The sequence below is a fragment of the Dasypus novemcinctus genome, chromosome 5 (genome assembly GCF_030445035.2).
Source record: "Dasypus novemcinctus isolate mDasNov1 chromosome 5, mDasNov1.1.hap2, whole genome shotgun sequence".
Classification (NCBI taxonomy): Eukaryota; Metazoa; Chordata; class Mammalia; order Cingulata; family Dasypodidae; genus Dasypus; species Dasypus novemcinctus.
This window is the reverse complement of record NC_080677.1, coordinates 167,126,671-167,149,829: the sequence shown is the minus strand read 5'-3', so window position 1 is coordinate 167,149,829 and position 23,159 is coordinate 167,126,671. Positions and strand designations below refer to the sequence as shown.

Sequence of the window (23,159 nt, the reverse complement as noted above, 5' to 3'; positions counted from 1 at the left end):
TATATGGTGACTGTATTATTTTTGCAACCGTCCTGCAAGTTTGAAATTATTTCAGAATAAAAAGTTAAAACAAAAACAGTTAATGAGAAGCGGCCGTGGCTCCATCTGTTGGGCTCCTGTCTACCACATGGGAGGCCCTGGGTTCACGTCCCGGGGCCTCCTGGGGAAGGCAGGCTCGCCCCCACGCCATGGAGTGCTGCTGGTCTGCAAGCACTGCGGGAAGCCACCCGGCCCGCAAGCACTGCGGAGAGCCGACTCAGCGAGGCGATGCAGCAAAAAAGGAGATAAGTGAAAACACAGAAGAGCAAGCAGCGAATGGACACAGAGAGCAGACAGCAAGCAGGCTGCAGGAGGGGAATAAATAAAAATAAATACAGACACACAGAACAATGCACAGTGAATGGACAGCAAGCAGGCTGCGGGGGGGGGGGGGCGCGGATAAACAAAACAAAACAAAACCAGTTAATGAACAGTCCATACAAATCACCAGAGTAAACACCAGCTCCTCGGTGGGCTCCCGCAGAGACGTTTTCCGCGCAGGCCAGCGTGCCGAATGGAGCGGTCGCCATTCTGTGCTGTGTCTCCGGCACAAGGGGACTGGTGGAGTCCACCTCCCAGGCCAGTGTCCTTCCGCGCGGGCCGCGGGCTCATACTGAGCTCCAGTCCTACGCTGAGAGCGTGCTGCCTGCCGCTGGGTCGCCGTGCCCCGAGCCAGCCAGGCTTGCCGCGGCACGAACACGCCTGTGCAGCCGGTCCTGCTCGCGCCCCCGACCACGCCGGGCCAGCCCGCCGGCCTCGCCGCTGTGAGAAGGGACCGAGCTCCGGCTGGACACTCCCGCCTGCCGCCCGGGGGCTTCGACCTTCCCCAGAGGGGCGGCCAGAGCCTCACCAATCCTATTTCTTATGGAACCAAACTCTTCTCTTTGAGAAGAATTATTACATTCGTAGAATTACATGATTATTTTTGTGACTATTGGTTCACAGTCAGCAGTACACTGTTAGCTCGACTGTATCTGTTTCGTTTAAAACTGTATTCACCGTAATTAGTATGTCTCAGGTAGTAAGCAGGCAATTTATAGATCAATAAATAGTTAAAAATTGTTTTAGGAAAACCATTGGCATGTTAAAAACTATGATTGTACTTATTAATTAAACTCTTTAATTATTAAACTCTTTAATTATTAAACTCTTTAATACATGTTTATGATACAGAAAAAGGAAGACAAAAGGGTGTACAACGAAAAGTAAGCCTCCCATTTCCATCCCCAGAGGCGACCTTGCGACTTTTCTTAGGTCTGGACTGGAGAGCACCTGTGAATGCATAAGCTCAGCTACCACAGTCCACGCTCTTGATGAATGAGTCAGAGAGCCACCCCTAGTGTAACAAACCCAGCTGAACGCTCTAAGAGGGCAGCCGGTCGACAGCTCTTCATTCCGTGCATAAACTCTAAGTCAGCCTTACCTAGGCGACAAGAAAACGAGAAAAAATGATCCAGTTCAGCCAAACTCATAAAACCTTTCCTATTGATTTTTTCAGCCTTGTTTGTATACCTACATCAGAAAATGAACATGGACAGTGTCACTCACCACCCATAAAGAAACACGACTTCTTGAATGTTGTGCCCACAGTTTCTTTTCCCCTAAAGGGACACTTCTGTTTGCGGGCTTTGCTGTAGATGCCCTCCACGCACCTGCTCCTGCACTCAGCACAGCTGCTCCCCCTCCACACACCCGCACCTACAGCCGCTCCCGCACACCACACCTGCTGCCGCCCTCAGCACATCTGCTCCTGCACACACCTGCTCCTGCCCTCTACACACCTGCATCTACACCTGCTCCCGCGCATCGCACCTGCTGCCACCCTCAGCACATCTGCTCCTGCACACACCTGCTCCTGCCCTCTACACACCTGCATCTACACCTGCTCCCGCGCATCGCACCTGCTGCCGCCCTCAGCACATCTGCTCCTGCACACACCTGCTCCTGCCCTCTACACACCTGCATCTACACCTGCTCCCGCGCATCGCACCTGCTGCCGCCCTCAGCACATCTGCTCCTGCACACACCTGCTCCTGCCCTCTACACACCTGCATCTACACCTGCTCCCGCGCATCGCACCTGCTGCCGCCCTCAGCACATCTGCTCCTGCACACACCTGCTCCTGCCCTCCACACACCCGCACCTACACCTGCTCCCGCGCATCGCACCTGCTGCCGCCCTCAGCACATCTGCTCCTGCACACACCTGCTCCTGCCCTCCACACACCCGCACCTACACCTGCTCCCACGCATCGCACCTGCTGCCGCCCTCAGCACATCTGCTCCTGCACACACCTGCTCCTGCCCTCCACACACCCGCACCTACACCTGCTCCCGCGCATCGCACCTGCTGCCGCCCTCAGCACATCTGCTCTTGCACACACCTGCTCCTGCCCTCCACACACCCCGCACCTACAGCCGCTCCCCGCACACCACACCTGCTGCCGCCCTCAGCACATCTGCTCCTGCACACACCTGCTCCTGCCCTCTACACACCCGCACCTACACCTGCTCCTGCACACCACACCTGCTGCCGCCCTCAGCACATCTGCTCTTGCACACACCTGCTCCTGCCCTCTACACACCTGCATCTACACCTGCTCCCGCGCATCGCACCTGCTGCCGCCCTCAGCACATCTGCTCCTGCACACACCTGCTCCTGCCCTCCACACACCCGCACCTACAGCCGCTCCCGCACACCACACCTGCTGCCGCCCTCAGCACATCTGCTCCTGCACACACCTGCTCCTGCCCTCCACACACCCGCACCTACACCTGCTCCCGCGCATCGCACCTGCTGCCGCCCTCAGCACATCTGCTCTTGCACACACCTGCTCCTGCCCTCCACACACCCGCACCTACACCTGCTCCCGCGCATCGCACCTGCTGCCGCCCTCAGCACATCTGCTCCTGCACACACCTGCTCCTGCCCTCCACACACCCACACCTACACCTGCTCCCGCGCATCGCACCTGCTGCCGCCCTCAGCACATCTGCTCTGCACACACCTGCTCCTGCCCTCTACACACCCGCACCTACAGCCGCTCCCGCACACCCACCTGCTGCCGCCCTCAGCACATCTGCTCCTGCACACACCTGCTCCTGCCCTCCACACACCCGCACCTACACCTGCTCCCGCGCATCGCACCTGCTGCCGCCGTCAGCACATCTGCTCTTGCACACACCTGCTCCTGCCCTCTACACACCTGCATCTACACCTGCTCCCGCGCATCGCACCTGCTGCCGCCCTCAGCACATCTGCTCCTGCACACACCTGCTCCTGCCCTCTACACACCTGCATCTATACCTGCTCCCGCGCATCGCACCTGCTGCCGCCCTCAGCACATCTGCTCCTGCACACACCTGCTCCTGCCCTCCACACACCCGCACCTACACCTGCTCCCGCGCATCGCACCTGCTGCCGCCCTCAGCACATCTGCTCTTGCACACACCTGCTCCTGCCCTCTACACACCTGCATCTACACCTGCTCCCGCGCATCGCACCTGCTGCCGCCCTCAGCACATCTGCTCCTGCACACACCTGCTCCTGCCCTCTACACACCTGCATCTACACCTGCTCCCGCGCATCGCACCTGCTGCCGCCCTCAGCACATCTGCTCTTGCACACACCTGCTCCTGCCCTCCACACACCTGCACCTACACCTGCTCCCGCGCATCGCACCTGCTGCCGCCCTCAGCACATCTGCTCCTGCACACACCTGCTCCTGCCCTCCACACACCTGCATCTACACCTGCTCCCGCGCATCGCACCTGCTGCCGCCCTCAGCACATCTGCTCCTGCACACACCTGCTCCTGCCCTCTACACACCTGCACCTACACCTGCTCCCGCGCATCGCACCTGCTGCCGCCCTCAGCACATCTGCTCTTGCACACACCTGCTCCTGCCCTCTACACACCTGCACCTACACCTGCTCCCGCGCATCGCACCTGCTGCCGCCCTCAGCACATCTGCTCCTGCACACACCTGCTCCTGCCCTCTACACACCTGCATCTACACCTGCTCCCGCGCATCGCACCTGCTGCCGCCCTCAGCACATCTGCTCTTGCACACACCTGCTCCTGCCCTCCACACACCTGCACCTACACCTGCTCCCGCGCATCGCACCTGCTGCCGCCCTCAGCACATCTGCTCCTGCACACACCTGCTCCTGCCCTCTACACACCTGCATCTACACCTGCTCCCGCGCATCGCACCTGCTGCCGCCCTCAGCACATCTGCTCCTGCACACACCTGCTCCTGCCCTCTACACACCTGCATCTACACCTGCTCCCGCGCATCGCACCTGCTGCCGCCCTCAGCACATCTGCTCCTGCACACACCTGCTCCTGCCCTCTACACACCTGCATCTACACCTGCTCCCGCGCATCGCACCTGCTGCCGCCCTCAGCACATCTGCTCCTGCACACACCTGCTCCTGCCCTCTACACACCTGCATCTATACCTGCTCCCGCGCATCGCACCTGCTGCCACCCTCAGCACATCTGCTCTTGCACACACCTGCTCCCACACTCAGCACACTTGCTCCCGCCCTCCACACACCTGCTCCCACCCTCCGCACACTGCCCCTGCCCTCCACACACCTGCTCCCACTCAGCACACCTGCGCCTCCCTCCACACACCTGCGCCCCCTTCCATACACCTGCTCCCCCTCCACACACCTGTTCCCACTCAGCACACTTGCTCCCGCCCTCCACACACTGCCCCTGCCCTCCACACACCTGCTCCCGCCCTCAGTACACCTGCTGCCCCCTCCACACACCTGTACCCACACCTGCTGCTGCCGTCTGCACACCTGTTCCTGCCCTCTGCACACCTGCACCCACACTGCTCCTGCCCTCTGCACACCCGCTCCCGCCCTCAGTACACCTGCTCCCCCTCCACACACCTGCCTCCACCCTCTGCACACCTACCATTCAAAAGCCGCTCTCACCACGCTGGTGTCTCGGCAGACCAGGCGTGCTGCCACTGCCTCCCCGGCGAATCCTTCCCACTGCGGCGCTGCGCGGTGGTCAGGGGCCCCCAGGAGGCCGTCCTTCCTGGACCTGGGTTTCCTGCTGTCCGCTGTGGCTCACCGTTACTATCCTGGGCAGAGTAGCAAGCGTGGTGGCCTCCGAGGGCGAGCGGCCCACGTGACGTGGCTGGAAGAGGCGGATGGCGCAGACCCTGGAGGTGGAAGTCTGGGGAGTGGCCTGCCCACTCCAGGGAGCGTCGGTGGTCTCTCTCCCAGGCGGAGGAGCAGCGGCTTCATGGGCAGACACTGTCCAGAGGCCGTGCCAAATTCAGAACGCGCTGGGCAAGGAAGCAACGAGCGGATGTTGAAGGGACCCCTGGAGACCGTGCGGGCTGTGGGGACGGCAGGTCCACGGCCACTCCGGGGCCGCGGCTCCCTCGGTGCCCCAGAGGCCCACGGGTGGCGTTGGGCGAAGCTGCAGCCAGGCGGTCACTTTGACCAGGAACCCACACAGTCCACCTTTTCTACCGCCCCATCAAGCAATGAAGAAAAACCAGTAGCCTCGTAATAAAGAGAGGAAAGAACTCTGACAACAAAACAAACGCTTGGCCACTGGACGCTGCCCCATTTGACCCTGCCCCAGGGCACGGCTGTGCCAGGGCCCCAGCAGCTTCCTGCCCAAGCACCCAGCGGTGGGCATGGCCAGCATCCAGTGCCCGGTGCACACTGGCCCCCGAGAAGATGCCGTCCTGTCCAGAGGCCACCTGCCCTCGGCTACAAGGTTTGCTTCAGAACGAGCAGCTCTGGTCTATCCAGGTATCAGGCACCCCAAAATGACGCAGGAAGAGACAAGAAAAACCATTTTAAAAACAAAAGGGAGAAAAAGAGCATCACCCTTTTATATATGACCTTATTTTCTGGGTTGCATACTTACTATATTATATAACACATAGATCATTTTAAAATACGAATTTAACATTTTCTTATGATAAAAGCATACAAATTCCAAAAATAGATACTGGATGATGTTTGTAAACGGGCTGTTAGCACATTAGATTGTATTGGATTCAGGTTTCACTCTTACTTGATTAAATAATGATTAAGGCCTTGATTGGGCCATGTCAGTAGGACAGTGAGTCCCCGCCCCCTTGGTGGGGGAGACTCAGAGCAACCGCACGGCAGAGAAGGGAGGCTGGCGCTTCGAGCTGGAGTCCGGGAAGTAAGCACACAGAGGAGCAGAGCAGCTGAGTCTGGAGAGAAATGAGCCGTGGGGGGGAGCGATGAGCCTTATCCCAGCCTAGAGCTGAGCTTGGAAGGAGCTGGGACCACGGAGCCTTGAGAGGAAGAGGAAGGCTGGACCCTCGCAGGCGCCGGCAGCCATCTTGCTCCAACATGTGACAGCTGACTCTGCTGAGGAAGTAACTTACGCCTCATGACCTGGTAACTGCAAGCTTCAATCCCAAATAAATACCCTTTATGTAAGGTACCCCTTTGACTGATTAACATACTGCCATACAGAAATACTTTCATCAGCCTTAAATTCTGGTCCATTTCCTTTCACTTGTTCTGTGCATGCACATTACAGCTTCCTTGGTGCGCTGCTGGACCACTCCCATACCATTTTCTCTTTTTGAATCGTGCTTTTTCCCCTCAATGGGGTGATGTGATACGTCCTTGGATGTTGCTTTTAGTGTCATCGCAAGCACCTTGTGGATAGACCACGATTCACGGACTGCCCGTGGCGGGGGCTGGCTCCTCCCTTGCGCTGCGCATGCCACTTTCTAAGACGTGGGCATTGCTGGTAACTTCCTCCGCAGAAATTTGAGAAATAAAAACTTTGGGTCAGAATAGGTACTATCTTAAGGTTTTGTTTCATATTGCCAAACTGCTACTGCCTTTCTGGAGGGAAATTTATATTCCCAGTATAAGCAGGAGAATGCTTATCTCATATTGCAACTCTAGCACTTAATTCTGCCCTAAAAATGTCTGTATGTTTCTCATTGGTAGTTTTTTATTTTTTCACTAAGTGTGTTTTGGTTACTGGTGAGGTTGGACTTTTTTTTCATGTTTCTTGGTCACTTCCTCCCAGGGAATTTATGTATAGTGCCCATAGGCCCATCTCGTGCTCATCTTTTAAAATAATTTTCGTAAGAGCCCTCGAAACACTACATTTTACTAATGGTTTGTAGCTAACGTGGAGTCTTTCCCGATCAGCAGCAGTCAGGTGTGTCCTCCCGCCAACACGTCACTGGGTTAAATAAACTACACTTCAGGCCTTCGTCCTCCGCGTGCAGGGAGGCAGCGGGCGCGTCTTCCCGCGGGGCGTGCTCGGGCCTTGCGGAGGCCCTTAGGGCACCCCGGAGGCCCTGTGGGGCCCCCACGCACGTCCACGGGGTTGTGGTTGTCGGTGGCGCTGGCATGCGGGCAGCCCTCGCTCGGCTGGTGTGCGCACAGCTTTCCGTCCACGCGGACGCAGGCTGCCACCCACGGCACAGGCGACCACGTCGTGTGGCTGCGGTTGGAGGTGCAGCACGTGACCGCCTCCTCTGGCACTGCCCAAGCCGAGGCGCCGCCGTGAGCAGAAACAAACCCGCGCTCCCGTCTCCCAGCTCCTGGCGGAGCTCCCGTTTCCTCAGCCAAAATCCCCTGGCAGAACCTCTCCTAGGTCTGTTTTTCTGCTCCTTCCTAATTTAGCAACAGTCTTCAAAGGAAAAAAAGTACTGATGAATCAATCTGACAAGAATCTGATTTAATCTTGCATTCTTTCATGGAAAGTTTCATAACTTATCTTGTACAACCAATAAAATTGAAAAAGATAACTTTTGGGGAAAAAATATGTGTTCCCTTTATTCCATTAAAGTAACAACACAAAATACAAATTCAAGGTTTTATTAAAATCATTTGCATGTTGAATTAACAGCTTCTCAGTGGTGAAGGAAAACTTTTAGTAAAGCAGGGGAGTGAGAGCGTGAGCACACGGGCGAGCGGTGTCGGCAGTGGCCGTGAGCAGTGCGTGGCCTCGGCTGCTCCTTTCGTCCTCAGCAGCGCGTGGCGCAGGTGCAGGGGCCGAGGCGCGGATCCACGGATCCGCGGGGCGCTCAGAGCCTCGCCTCTGCCTTGGGGAACTTGAGGAAACAAGCGGACAAAGCGCTGGACGGCGTGGAGGGGGCTCTGCGCCCGCGCCTCATCTGTTCTTGGCGGCCAGCGGCTTCCGGCTGATCTTCTTTGATTTGTCGTTGTTCTTCTTTGGCGGCTCTGGGTTTGCCTGCATGTGTCGGCCGTAGAGGCTGCAAAGAGAGGGAGACGAGGCGGTGAGATCGCTGCGCTGGCGCACGCGGATACGAGTGCTCTCCACGCATACGCCCGAGCCGCGAGGGCTCCGCTGATGAATCTCCTGGAACTCAAGGCTCACGGACGCAGGGCAAAGAGCAGCGCAAGTCCCTTGTGCCTAAGACCTGGGGACGTGCAGGAGCCCGCGGGTCAGGGGAGACCCAGGCCAGGACCATAGCCGCTTGGCTGGGCGTCGGCGAAGTGCCCCAGCAGAGCCCGCGGCGCCGCGGGCGTCACAACGTCAGAGGGAGTGATGGGTAATTCAGGCATGATCCTGATTAAACGGGTAAACCACTCCCTAAGACGAGCAGCACTGCCCAGCCCCAGCCCCCTGCCCCCTTGTGGTGTCCCCGGCTGCAGGAGGCACCGAGCCCCCACGCTGGCAGGCAGGTGGCCAGCCCCCGGCGAGGGACAGGGGCCAGGGCGGCAGGGCGCGGGGCCATGTGCCACGGACCGTGCAGGCTAAGCGTGCGCCCCGGGCCTCCCGAAGGCGCCAGCGCCGTAGTCCCGGCTCCCGAGTGGCAGGAGCGCCCGTGGCGCTCTGGGCGACAACCCGGGGCCCTGGCCACAGCGCGGGAAGCCCCAAGCAGGCTTTCCAGGCCTGGCACGAGGGTTTGCTCAGCGCGGAAATAAACGCGGGTTCCTGCAGCAGCATCTCGTGGGGAAGGAGGAAAAGCCGGAGGAGTTGGGGCAGCAGGGGGTGCCCAGAGGGGCGGCAGCCCATGGGCCCTCCAGCCACCCAGCCCGTCCATAGGCCCCCCAGCTGCCTGCCCACCCCCAGACCTGGCCTCGCCCCGCCACGAGGGAGCTCGCTCAGCCTGTACTTCCTGCTGCACCAGCCCTGGGCGCAGCGCCGCCCAGCGGCCCCGAGCAGACCCTCCCCTCCCCCGGCCCTCCCCGGCCTCTCCCCGCAGCAGGCCCCCCAGCCCGCCCCTGGGGTGCACCCCCAACACACACCTGTGCCCCTGGCCAGGTGAGCAGGCAGCTCCGCCTCCGCCTGTGCCCTGGAGGCTCTGGGGCCCGTGGATGAGGGGCTGACCCAGGGCCCTGCTTGGCCGCACGGGCACCGTCCCCGCACCCGCACAAGCGCCGTCCCCGCACTACCCAGCAGCGCGCCGCGGGGCGGGGAAGCTGTGGGTCCCGGGAGGCTGGCGGCCAGTCGGACCCCCCGACCCCTCACCTGGCGCAGGCTGGGGGCGCACCCCGGGCGAGCATGCGCGCTCAGCCTGACCCGCTCCCTTCTCTTCTGTTCCTGGGACAGCCACCGTCACCTGCGGGCAGCAGGCTCTCGCCACCGCCACCTGCGCACCTTGTGTGTCCCCACCCCAGCCCCGCAGTGGCCCCTCTGGCCGGGCCGGGGCCCACCAGGAGGCAGCGCCCGCCCTGGCTGTCCCTGCTGGGACCACAGGCAGCCCCTCGGCGGGCACAGGGCGCGCCAGGGCGGCGCATCCAGGCTGCCTTCCAGGCTGAGCCGGGCACTGGCTCCGCCTCCCAAACCTGAGGTGCTGAGACGTCCCCGGCCCATATCTCAAGACTTGTCAGTTTTGATTTCCTGAGCGCAGACCCCAGACTCGACTCTCCTGCGTCCCGGGGCTCCCAGCATGCCGAGGGTGCAGGGGCTGCGAGCATGCCGTGCAGTCACGGGGGGACGGCAGGGCCGAGGCAGCGTTTGGGGTGCAGGAAGGCGGGAGGGTGAACACTGCGTTTTGGGGTGCAGGGAGGGACCGCCTGCTTCTCGGGGGGGCTGCTTGTGTCACGTGCTCCCACCTGCTGTTCTGGGTGTTTCCACCAAAGTCCTACAGACCCAGAAAAGGACCCACGTTAGGTCCACGTGTGGCCGGTCACAAACGGAGAAGTGGCTCTGCCCGCGGACTGAGCTAGGGCAGGTGCCGCACCTGAAAGGTCTCAGGACTGTGGCCCGAGCGCAGGCCTGGCCGCCGGGGCACCTGCGACGAGGTGACGCCTGGGCACACAGACGGCCGAGTCTTGAGGGAACCGGGCAGCTGCACTCCCCCAAGGGAGGCCTCAGAAGCAAAACGGGCAGGACTGGAGCGCGCCACGAGGGGTTCCCTGCAGCTGCCCTAGAGCCAGTGTCGTGCTGCTTCCCCTTATCCCCTGCTCCCTGTGCCCCAACACGCAGATGCAGCAGCAAAAGGTATCTGTGGCTGCCTTATGACAGAGGCCAAGCTGGGCAAAGATGAACTAGAAGGCAGGCTTTAAAGTGCCCCCGCTCTGGACTCGCTGCCCCGCTGGAGGGGGGAAATGAGCCTCAGGCAGAGCAGGCCTCGTGCACAAAAGATGCTCGTTAGACTTCATCACCCTGTCTGCTCTAATGGTGCCTTTACTTAATAAAAATTCCCTGAGCGGCTGCGGGGCCGTCAGGCCAGGCCTGCGGGCATGTGTCAGTGCCCAGCTGTCAGCGCTCGCGGCTGGGCGTGTGGCCCCAGGGGACGCGCCCCCGCAGCCCTCACGAGCAGAGCGGCCGAGGGAAATCCATCACGCAACCCGCCTCCCTGCTTAAGCACCTACGGCAACAGCGATCCTTTAAAATCAATCTGCACAGCGCTGAGAGGCGCCACGTCCAGGAGACACGAGGGGGCAGCGGGGCGGTGGAGCCCCCGCCTGCTTGGCCCGCAGCCCCGTCCACCTGGGGCCGACCTTGTGAGCTGCACCCGGCGCCCTGGAGGCGAGAGACCCCAGCCTCATGCACGCATGTGCTTGCGACACACGTACAGGAGCACAGACCACCCGCCACCCCAAAGGGGGGGGGCTGCGTGGAGGCGCGTCCTGTCCAGGCAGGGTGAGGCACCGCCCCACGCGGATTTACAGGAAGTCAGTGCCCGCAGGGCCCGAGTGCGGGAAGCACAAGGGAGAAGGGGACGCCCGGGGGCGGCAGCAAACGTCAGCGTGCACCGCGGGGTGGGCAGCAGCGCTGCAAGCCCCGGGTTGCCTGCGCCCCCAGGTCACCTGCGCCCCCCAGGTCGCCTGCGGCCCCCCAGGTCTGTACACCCAGCCCGTCTGCACCCCCAGCCCGTCTGTGCCCCAGCCCATCTGCGCTCCCAGGTTGCCTGCGCCCCCAGGTCGCCTGCACCCACCCAGGTCTGGCCCCCCAGGTCGCCTGCGGCCCCCCAGGTCTGCGCCCCCAGCCCGTCTGCGCCCCAGCCCGTCTGTGCTCCCAGGTTGCCTGCGCCCCCAGGTCACCTGTGCCCCCCCAGGTTGCCTGCGGCCCCCCAGGTCTGTACCCCCAGCCCGTCTGTGCTCCCAGGTCGCCTGCGCCCCCAGGTCGCCTGCACCCACCCAGGTCTGGCCCCCCAGGTCACCTGCGGCCCCCCAGGTCTGTGCCCCCAGCCCGTCTGCGCCCCAGCCCGTCTGTGCTCCCAGGTCGCCTGTGCCCCCAGGTCGCCTGCACCCACCCAGGTCTGGCCCCCCAGGTCGCCTGCACCCACCCAGGTCTGGCCCCCCAGGTCTGCGCCCCCAGCCCGTCTGCGCCCCCAGCCCGTCTGCGCCCCAGCCTGTCTGTGCCCCCAGGTCGCCTATGCCCCCAGGTCGCCTGCACCCACCCAGGTCTGGCCCCCCAGGTCACCTGCGGCCCCCCAGGTCTGTGCCCCCAGCCCGTCTGCGCCCCAGCCCGTCTGTGCTCCCAGGTCGCCTGTGCCCCCAGGTCGCCTGCACCCACCCAGGTCTGGCCCCCCAGGTCGCCTGCACCCACCCAGGTCTGGCCCCCCAGGTCTGCGCCCCCAGCCCGTCTGCGCCCCCAGCCCGTCTGCGCCCCAGCCTGTCTGTGCCCCCAGGTCGCCTGTGCCCCCAGCCTGTCTGTACCCCCGTTTGTGTCGGTGCCCCCAGGCACCAGGACAGGCTGGCTCTGACTGTGCTCCCAGACCCAGCAGGCCTGAGACCCAGCTAAAAACATTTGTTTACGAAAACGACCTTGAAACAGACATTACAAGAACGTGGACAACCAAACTGGAGGGGAGCGCCCGAGGGTCCCGCCCGCCCCGGTCAGGAGGTGAGGTGGAGAGGCCCGGCTCTGCGCAGGACGCCGCCAGCTGCCCCTCCTCGGGCCAGCGCTGCACCGCGCCCCTGCCCTGCCCCCTCCCCCTCCCTGTGGGCGTCACCCACGAACCCACGGACACAGGCACAGCCCGTCGGCCTGAGCGGCCGGGAGGCTCTGGCCTCGGTGGGCCTCGTGCCCACAGGCACCACCTCCCCCCAGCACTCCAGGCAGAGGGGAGGCTCCCGGTGGGGGCAGGGGGTAGGGAAGAGAGGTGGGGGGTGGGACGGGCCGGGAAGGTCTGGCTGGGGTCCCATGGCAGGAGCCTTGGGAAGTTCCTGAAAGGCCCGGGCGATCCCCCCTGCCCTGCCCGCTCACCCCAGCGGCGTCCTTGCCAGCCCCGTGCTCGGCCCCCCGACCTCCAGAGCGGGGAGTCTGGGGGTGGGGGCAGGCACTGCAGCACCCGCAGGACGCGCCTCTGGGGCCCGCCCTGGCCCACGGCCCCAGGGCCGCAGGCCGGGGTCTCTACCCTCTCCCTCCTCGCTCTGCGCTTGGGGGCTGCGGGCTTCTGAGAAGGGGCACGAGGCGCCTTGGAGCAGCGCCAGCATGGTGCCTGAGGCTGGCCAGCGCCACCAGGGCTTGTACTCTCTCCTGTCCTCGGCAGGGGCACTTTCCCCTAAAACTGAAGAAAACCCAGGGAGACCTGAAGCCAGGGCGAGGCCGAAGGCCGTGTTTGCGCCCCTGCCCTGGGCGGGGCCTGCCGCCTCACTCCCTCCCCCCCCCCACCGCCTGAGGCCTGTGCGGCTGGGAGCAGGGCCGCTGGGGCTGGGGCCTGGAATCCTGTGGAGGCGCCACGGCCAGGCCTCGCCAAGGGCCAGGAGCAGCGGGAGGGAGGCTGGCGCCGCTGGGCACCTCTCAGAGCCTCCCCACCCGTGAGATGGGCGGCAGAACACACGCGCCTCAAGGGGCTGCCGTGAAGCCCGGGGAAACGGGAACCGGGCGCTGCAGGTAGAGGAACCAGGTGCCGCAGGTAGAGAGGACCAGAGTGCCGCAGGTAGAGAGGACCAGAGCGCCGCAGGTAGAGGAACCGGGCGCCGCCCATAGAGAGAAACTGAGTGCTGCAGGTGGAGGAACCCGGTGCTGCAGGTAAAGGGAAAGGAACCGAGCGCCGCAGGTGCCAGGCAGGTGTTTGGCAGGCAGGGGCTCCTGCATGGGCTTAGGGCTCAGTTTGGGTGAAGCTGCGTCCCCTCAAGCTCTACACAACACAGTTTCCTTCCAAAGAGGTATTCTGAAGGACTTGGAAACACGTGCTTGAGCACGTGGGCGTTCCTGGCTGCCTCCAGCATGGAGCTGCTGGGGTGACAGGCGGCCCCTCTCCTGTGGGCCTGGGTCCGGCCAAGCACACTGCCCACCGGCCCAGGTGAACTGTGCAGCGTCTGCCCAAGGGGAAGTCCCCGACGAGGGCGGCGGTCAGCTCAGGGGAGCACTGCGGGGACAGACCTGACGGCCAGCTCGGCGCTCTCCGCCCTCCCTGCGCGTTTTCTACAGAGGCTCTTGGCTGCTGCTAGGATGCGAGGAGCAGTTCCGACGCCCGGATCTTGGGGACACGCACCAGACTCGGGCTGTGCGGCTGACACCGGGCACCGCCGCCACCGGGCCCATCCTGATCCGCGCTCTTCTCCGCACTGTCCTCCACTCAGTTCTCAGCCCGGCTCCAGGCCCAGGGCCAGGAGCGCACGCCTCGCCTCGGCGCCTTTCCACAGCACCGACGGTCGCCGCGATGCCCAGGAGGCTCAAAGCGCCTGTCGCCTCGTGCCCTCGGACGCCCCCTCCCCAGATGCCGCTCCGCTGTGTCACGGCCACGCCTCCAGGGCCGACGCTGCTGTGAACCCAACTCCAATTTCCAAAGAAAGACCCACATGGAAAGTGGGCTCCGGCCGGGCGGCGCCAGGCCTGCCACTGCGGGGGCACGAGGCCACCCGGTCCTGCCTGCCGTGGAGGGGAGCAGCCCCCGGCCCGGGCAGGGAGCCCTGGTGTGCCGGCTTCCCCCACACGCCACAGGCAGCGAGGTTTTATCAACCAGCCTCAGCTCCCAAGGATCAAATGGGAACTTTCCAGGCACCACCCAGTGCTCCAGGAAGGGCGCTGCACGACTGACGGGGGAGAAGAGCGACGCAAACACACGGGGCCACCCCTCACTGGATCCCGGTCTTCGGGAAATCCGGGGTATGAGGGAGAATTCCTGGGTGGGTCCAGGGGTAGCTGCGGGGCTCAAGGGCGTGCGAGTCAAAGCCAAGAGGAGACAGAGCCTCACAGCCCCGGGAAGGTGCTGCGAAGAAGTAAGAGCAAGTGTCGGGGAGGAGTGGAGAAGCAGACCTTGCTTGCTGCTGCTCCCCGGAAAGTCAGACGCAGAATTCCCACACGAGCCCATTCCACTCCGAGGTGTTCCCCAAAAAGCTGAACACTCACACCGGCGCTCGCTGGGCGCTGCTCACCATCGCTGGAAGGCGGGAGGAGCCCAGGCATCCACCACAGACACACGGAGACGCGAACGTGGCCCGTCCACGGCGTAAGAGGCGCTGTCCAGGCTGCAACGCGGCGGACCCGAAGACGCCGTGGCGAGGACACGGGCAGATCCCGCCATTCCACGACGTGGACTAACTGGGGCACGTGACGCCGTGGGGGCAGTGAGTGGGTGAGGGTTCACCAGGTGCAGGGGGGGGACGCGGCCAGCTGTGCCTGGTGGTGGGATGGAGACGGCAGGACGCCGTGCGCGTCGACAGCACTGGAGCCCGTGCTGAACGTGGCTGAAGGAGGCGTCTTGGGTGTACACGTGTCACCAGGACAGCACGTTTTACGACGTTTGCGCCGTACAACACAGGCCGTGGGCCCTGACGTCAACCACAGAGTCAACGGTGCATCGTACTGAAACCGTTTCATCGGCTGCACCAAAGGTGCTGTGCTGAAGCCAAGACTTAGTAACGCAGAAACGATGTGCCTGAGGCGTAACCGGAACTCTATGTCCTGCGCGGCTCCTCTGGAGACCTACAACTTCTCTATAAAGAGCCCCAATCGCGGCAGCGCGGCGCCTGCCAGGAACGTGCGGGGAAAGGCAGGGGACGAGGGCCAGGCGCACAGCTCCCGACGCCCACCTGCCCGCGCAGCCCGCCCTGGACGTGCGGAGGAGACCGGGAAGTTGGGTGGACCCAGCGGGCTGCCCTGCGCAGCCAGGCCGGTGGGTGCGGCCTTGGGCCCCGGCCCCGCCGCCAACAGAACGGGGACCCACTCACCGCAGACCCTAAAACCTGAAGCGAATCCAAGCGCCTTCCCAGCTCGCCTCTGGGAGCAGACAACCCTGGCTTCCGAGCCGTTTCGTGCCAGCCACCTAATTCAACAAGAAATCACAAACACTTTACCTTCATTGAGGAAACCGTTTAAAGGTCCACGGCACCCCCGAATCACTCCTGCGTGCCTCTGTCGACTGCTTGCTGCCACACCGCCCAGCGAGCCCGCTGCGGAGGGCGGGCCCGGCCGGCTTCCTGTGGCTCTCTGCACTCCCCTCGCCCTGCGCTGAGCACCGCCGCCCGCCTGCCCCCAGGGGAGCCCCGACACCGGGGGGACGGCCTGCTCCCCAGGAGCCCGGTCTCAGCTGCGCAGGGGTCGGGAACGACACCAAGCGACACCCACACCCGCCCCCTCTCACCGGCGTGCGCCGCTGCCTGCAGCCCCCGGCAGCCCCTCGCCCACCCTCCGGCCGGGCAGCCCGGCGCACGCAGGCAGGCAGCTCACGTTCCTGGCAAAACCGGCCTCGCTGTTGAAGCGGGCTTCCCCTCGCAGCCCGTCGTTTTTAGCTTTTATCGCTGAACGCCAGCGGGCCTGCTTCAAGGGCACGAAGGCTCCGCTCCTGGCGGCGCACCTGTACGCAGCCCGCCTCTGCTGACCCGCGGGCCACCCAGAGCGAGGGCGGGGCCGCAGGCGTGCGCTGCAGGGGCTTCGTGGGGAGGTCTCGGAGAAGAATCCAGAGCCCCAAGCCCGTCCACTCCAGGAAGCCCAGGACCACCCTCACTTCAGAGCTCCTGCCCGGGGCCCTGCCCAGGACTCCTGCCCTGCCCGTGGCCCTAGCTCTGCCCAGGGCTTCTGCCCTGCCCCGTGGCCTCTGCTCTGCCCAGGGCTCCTTCCCGGGGCCCCTGCCCTGCCCTGCCCGGCGGCCCCTGCCCTGCCCGGCGGCCCCTGCCCTGCCCGGGGCCCCAGCTCTGCCCAGGGCTCCTTCCCGGGGCCCCTGCCCTGCCCGGCGGCCCCTGCCCTGCCCAGGGCCCCAGCTCTGCCCAGGGCTCCTTCTCGGGGCCCCTGCCCTGCCTCCTCCCTGGGTCCCTGCCCAGGGGCGCCCCCCCCGGGCCTCAGTGTGGGGTCCAGGGGCCTCAGGAGAAGCAGCTCCGGGGTGCGCTTTGGCAGCGGCTCCCCAGCCACAAGCACGCTGTGCGCTGCCCTGGACACTCCGAGCCCTACCCGGCCCCGGCCCCGGCCCACGGCGCTCACTCTCCTAGTCCTGCTGGTCCCCCTACGAGCGAGCATGGCCACCCAGCAACAGTGCTGACAGCGAGGACCCTGGCGTGAGTCGGGGGCGCCAGGCATGGGGGGGCCTGCTGGACCTGGGCCCCGAGGCCTGTGCTGCCCCACCCCGGCCTGGGCCGGCACGGTGGCCCCGGTTTGGACAGCTCGAGCGCAGCGTGGGGCGACTCGGGGGCGGGAAACCCTCAAGCCCAGGTCCTCACGGGAGCACCAGGCCCTTGGTTGACACGACTCCTGCCTTTTAAGGACACGGAGGAAAAGAAACCCACATGGTTCTCCTTCAAAGCCTCATCCTCCTTCCCCAATCTACACAGATAAAACCACCAGCGAGCCCCGCCACCCCGATGCCAGGCTCCGAACCCCACGCCCGCCCTGGGGAGGCTGCGCGACAAGGCCTGGGCGCCCTGCCCCTTCCTGGCGGGCGCTGGGCTCTCGGGCTCGTGGGTGGAGGCCAGGCGTGCGGCGAGTGGGCCGGCCGAGACGGGTGCCCACTGGGATCCGGCTGCAGGGCACTGTCCGCAGACACTGCCGCAGGCAGGCCTCAGAGCCAGGCTCGCGCCCGAGAGGCTCCAGGGCAGGGCAGTGACTGAGGAGGTCACTGGGCAGAGCAACGCAGCGACTCGGGCCATGGGGCCACAGTGGCCCCGTGGGAAAGCCCTTCGGCCCCAGATCGCTGCAGTGCCCACCGCCCACCCGCCTGGGAGGCCCCACCAGCCCGGAGCCGCCCGCCGGGCTCCCTCTGCACCCCTGCTGCTCATGGGGCCGGCCGAGGCGTGGCTGTAGCGCTGCTGTCCGCCCACTCCACGCCTCACCCGGGAGCTGTGACACCCACGCTGGCAGGGCTCGGGGGGAGACGGGCCGCCCGGGATTCGTGACCATTGCATTGCAGCCAAGCACGGGCGGCTGACGGGGCTGACAGGACAGACAGGAGGTGGGGTGGGCAGAGGATGGATGGTGGCGGCTCGGAGAGGGCCATGGACGGGCTTGGGCGGGGTCCCTGGGAAGGGACTGGGACCGGGGCTGGACAGGGCCACGGATGGGGCTTGGCGAGGCCTGGTTGGGGCCACGGACAGGCGTGGACAAAGCCACGGGATGGACTTGGACGGGGCCTGCGCGGGGGCACTCCTTCCCTGCAGGCGTCCTGCGATTTTCCTCGCTGCTGGCCTGAGCGCGCTCGGCCGGGCAGGACGCCTGCCAGCAGTTCTGGAAAAGCACCGCAGCAAACGTTTCCTCGGTCTGGTTCCCAGACAAGCCGCGCAGACGGGGGGGGGGGGGGGCCGTGCACCACACCCTCCCGGGGACGCCGCAGCAGAACAGGTTCCACGCGTGGCCTGTGCTGCCTCCCAGGGAGCGAGGGCCTGCCGCACACAGCCAGGCCAGGGAGACGGCTTCCGCCCGCCCACCTCCCAGCTTCCTGCCATGCCCAGTGCCGGCACGCGAAGGCTCTCAGCCTGGGTCACCCGACGCGGGCTCTGGGGACTGCACGAGGCTCGCTCTGCTTAGCTCCCCGGGCAGCCGGTGGGCGCGCAGGTCCACGGAGGCCGGGGCTTTCCCAAGATTAGCCCTGGGCCTCCTGACCGCACTTCCGGTTACTTTTGCAGAACAAATGCTGCAGAAAACGTTTTGGCAGTTTTCTACCAAGTCAAATATACAGCTATTCCACGGCCCAGGGTTTTGCTCCTAGAAGGTACCCAGGAGAAATGAAAACGTACATCCATGAGAAGACTGGCACAGGCAGGAGCAGGAGCTATATTTCTAATCACTCAAAACTGGAAAGAGAACAACCTAAATGCCCAGCAACAGGGGAATGGATCCACCAACCGTGGCACGTTTCCTCGATGCGTGGGGTGGGGCAGTGCACCCCGACACGCTCCTGCTAACCCACCCCTGTGGAGCCACCCTTGAGAGGCTGCGCCAGTCAGGGTGCGGCCGACTGGAGCAGGAGCCCTTCAGGGAGCGGGATTCAGGGGGGAGGGAGAGGGAGAACCATAGAAGAGCGGGAGGGCAGCAGCCCGAGGCGGGCGGCTGCCTGCCCACGTGACCCAGGAGCCAGCCGGAATGCTCGATGCCGGATTCCAGCCCAAAACCGAGCCGATAATCCCTGCTGCCTGGCCTGACCACACGTGGTGTCTGCCCAGCAGCCGGGAAGCAGGCGCAGGCACAGCAGCTGGTCCTCCAGCCCGGGAGCCCGGCTCTGCTGCGTCCCCTCGGCCCACGCCCCCTCCCTCCCCTGGCCCCCTGCACTCCCATCTCCGCCAGCAAGCACATGCGCTGGCCCGTCGCGTGGCAGCGCACCACGGCTCACACGTCTTGTGTGCACTGTCCCTGTGCCGGCTGCCACCTCGCCCCCGATGCCTCAAAAGGCCTCCAGAGCTGAAACCAATCTTCACAGACACGAGCAGGCCAGCGCAGCGACTGCCGGACACGGCGGCCCCCGGCGTCTGCCAAGGACGATCCTGAGGTGCCTGTGCAGGCTCGGTGGGTCTCGGCCGGACGGGGGCTGCACCCAGGAGGCGCCAGGGGTGGAGCTGTCACACGAGGGAGGCTGCGGACCTCCCGGGCCAACTCTTGCTCTTCAATCTCTGTGAGATGATTCTTGCTATCTTTTCACCTCTCTGCTAAGTGACTTTGTGAAATTTAGACTTCTCCTCAACAGAAACAACATTTGCAGTACAAAGTGAGTGCATAATTAAGAGCATCCTTCGGGGAAGAACATTCCTGGGCCGTGGCTCAGCCGTGGCCCTGCAGGACGCTGTCCCTGTGAGGAGGGGACGTGTGGGGAAGATCGTTCCAGTATCACCCACTGGGAACTTCTGAGCTAACTGTGTGTGAATCAGTAAGTTACACGGCATCTGTGGCAGTTTGAGTTTAATTATGAATCCCCAAAAGAGAAAGATGATGTTTATAAACTAATCTCTTCCTCTGGGTATGAAACCCTTTGATGGCATTAAATTCAGTTGAGGGGTCTTTGATTAGATTCCCTGTTGAGAGCCTTCTGATTTGACCCAGTCAAATCCACCTGCATCAGTAAGGCGTGACTCAGACTGAGCCCTGCCCCTCGGCGGTCTGATGTAAACAGATACACAGGCAGACACAGGGGAGAGCTTTGCCTTTTTTTTTTAAGATTTATTTTTTTATTTCTCTCCCCTTCCCCACCCCCCGCTGTCTGCTCTCTGTGTCCATTCGCTGTGTCTTCTGCGTCTGCTTGTATTCTTGCCAGTGGCACCGGGAATCTTTGTTTCTTTTGGTTGCGTCATCTTGCTGCGTCAGCTCTCCGTGTGTGCGGTGCCATTCCTGGGCAGGCTGCACTTTCTTTCGCGCTGGGCAGCTCTCCTTGCGGGGTGCACTCCTTGCATGTGGGGCTCCCCTACGCGGGGGACACCACTGAGTGGCACGGCACTCCTTGCGTGCATCAGCACTGTGTGTGGGCCAGCTCCACATGGGTCAGGAGGCCCTGGGTTTGAATCTGGACCTCTCGTGTGGTAGGCAGACGCTCTATCCGTTGAGCCAAATCCACTTCCCAGCTCTGCCATTTTTGATATGCCATGTGAGAAAGGAGGGGATCAAATGGCTGAGGCTCTGACGAGAGAAGAGCCACTTGCCTGACAGCTTACAGCTGAGATTGGGGAGAGTCGAAAGGCAGCGACTGGTACAGAAGTCCCAGGAGACAAGCCCTACGCCAGCTTGTAGCTGAAATCAGGAAGAAAGAGCAGCTGAGCCTGAGAGAGACGCCCGAGGGGAAGGACAGACCAGGCAGGGATGGCCCGCCATCTTGCATCTTGCTTCGACCGAGGCAGCTGACTTAGGTGAGAAAGCTCCTTTTACAGTACCTTCCGCTGGACTTTCCACGGCCTGACGACTAAGCTTTTACCCCAGATAAATACACTTTACAAAAGCCAACAGATCTCTGGTATTTTGAATCAGTAGCCTTTGGCTGACTAATACAGCACCACTGCTAATGAAACTGTGGCTACAGGGAGAAGTGTGATTAAAACCATGTGACTCTGACCTATTAATCCATGAAGAGGCACACAGCCCACCCAGTTCCCGTAACTACAACGTGCTTCCTCACAAGCAGCCTTACCAGCCTTCACGGTCCCCTGAGACCATGTGCAAAGGACAGCACAGCAGCACCTCCGGCCATCATCAGTCTTCCCGTGCTGGCCACTAAGGAAACCCTTGTAATAAAAACTTTTAATCTCTTATAATGTGATACTATTGATTAGTAATAAATTTATAGCAGGCAAAATATTTTGGTAAAATTAATGTGTTTAAAGGTAGGGAAAAAAATCCATGCACAAAATTGGAGGGGAATAACACTATTTCCTATGTTTCTGCCAATACATTACCTAAAAAGGAGAAAAGAGTCTTGGCATGTCACCTGCTGACTGATGCTTGCACAGGGCTGAGACTCTAGCACGGAGTTTATTGCTGAAGACATTTTCATCTGCAGCCAAATCACCAGGGAAACATTTTGTCAAACAGTGTCACCCTACCTGGGGACTCTGTGACAACACTGGCATCCTAAGAATTTGCTATGGTTTTTCCTGTTGCATATACTTGTCTGTGCCTGGAAGTATTTATGCAGCGCTGCAACTCACACAGGCACGGGGTCGGCACTCCTGCTCATGTTCCACAGGTTGGAGGTTTTTACTAGAAACGAGAATCTATTTCAGCAAGGTTTACTACCAAGACCCCATTTCACATTAACAAGAAATGCTGCGGCATCGGGCACCCCATAAAATTACGAGCTGAGGAAGTTAGGAAAATTATACCACCAAAGGAGGGGAGACTGGGGGAGATGAGAGGGGAACAGGGAGAGGGAAGGGGAGCGGGTAGACGAGGGAGGGTAGATGGGGACAGGGAGGAGGAGGGGGCACATGCGGGGTGGTTAGCTGGAATCACTACTTCTAATTTTAGACCCCTTATCTATTTAAATCTAGACCCACATTTTCGTTTTGTCTGTGGTGGGAATACAACCTCCTGAAGTAAACCTCAGCAAACCTCCTCCTCCTACACAACCACGACTTCCATCCTGCCAAATTCTCACCCCTCAGTATTTTGGTTCCAGCCCCTTTCTCACCTGGCCACCCCATCCCTTGGCCCCTGGCCTCGGCCTCTCCACTCCTTCTGGCCCCTTTTGTTCATTCTCTACTGCTGGGCCAACGTGGTGTTTCCAAAAGCAGATCTGATCACACCCAGCCTTTACCCACCTGTCAATTCCTCTGCTCGGGATAAAAATCCTTCACCTGAGCCACTGGCCTGGGGGAGGTGCCCCCTCACAATCTGACTTCACCTGGGACCACGCCCCCGTGTTCTGGCTCACCTGGGACCACGCCCCCGTGTTCTGGCTCACCTGGGACCACGCCCCCGTGTTCTGGCTCACCTGGGAACACCCCCGTATGCTAGCTCACCTGGGACCACCCGCCCTCCTGTGCTCTGGCTCACCTGGGTCAAGCACAGCCAAGCTCTCAGATGCGCTGCCTTCTGCCTGCCCACACGGGTTTCTCCGCCTGGACGCCTCTCCGCACGCCCTGCCCTCCCACCACCTCAACCCTTCATCTTGCTAGCGCCACCCTTCTGCACTGCCGTCAACTCTCTGAGCTCGGCACACCTTTCCTTTCCAACACGGCTGGAGTTCGCAGGTGCAAGCAACCTCAAGGCTGCCTGATCGAAGAGCACCTCCCCATGGCTGGGAACTCACCCCAGCCTGGGGAAGAGGACACTGGGGCCTGACCGCGCCTGTTGCCTGGAGGGACGCAGTGGAGCAAGGGTCCTGGGGCAGGCCACTAGGCAGCAAGATGACCCCACAGCTGGCACCGTACTCAACAGTGAAAGACGGAGAGCTTTCCCGCCAAGACTGGGAGGAAGGCAACAAGGCCCACTGTCTCCGCTGTTATTCATTACTGTGCTAGAAGTTCTAGTAGAGCAATTAGGAAGCAAAAGAAATAAAGGCACCCAAATTGGAAAGCAAGAAGCAAACTTCCGCTATTCACTGATGATATGATCCTATATCTAGAAAATACCGAAAAGTCCACAATAAAACTACTAGAACTAACAGACAAGTTCAGCAATGCCAGGATACAAGATTAATATGCAAAAATCAGTAGCATTTCTAACACTAGTAACGAGCAACCTGGGAGGAAATCAGAAAAAAAATTCCATTTACAATAGTGACTAAGAAAATCAAATATTTAGGAATAAACATAACCAAGGACATAAAGGACCTGTATTCAAAAAACTATAAAACATTACTG

At 62.1% G+C, this 23,159-nt stretch overlaps 1 protein-coding gene across 1 annotated transcript in view; it reads right to left on the bottom strand.

Moving 5' to 3' along the window:
• Positions 1 to 7,885: 7,885 nt before the first annotated feature.
• The window catches only part of RSU1 (Ras suppressor protein 1), a 94,304-nt gene continuing 79,030 nt past the window's right edge, over positions 7,886 to 23,159 (bottom strand). Inside the window, exon 9 of the mRNA XM_058297913.2 lies at positions 7,886 to 8,299. Within this exon, the coding sequence (XP_058153896.1) occupies positions 8,197 to 8,299 (103 nt within the window). The 3' untranslated portion in view covers positions 7,886 to 8,196. The remainder of the gene's footprint in view (positions 8,300 to 23,159) is intronic.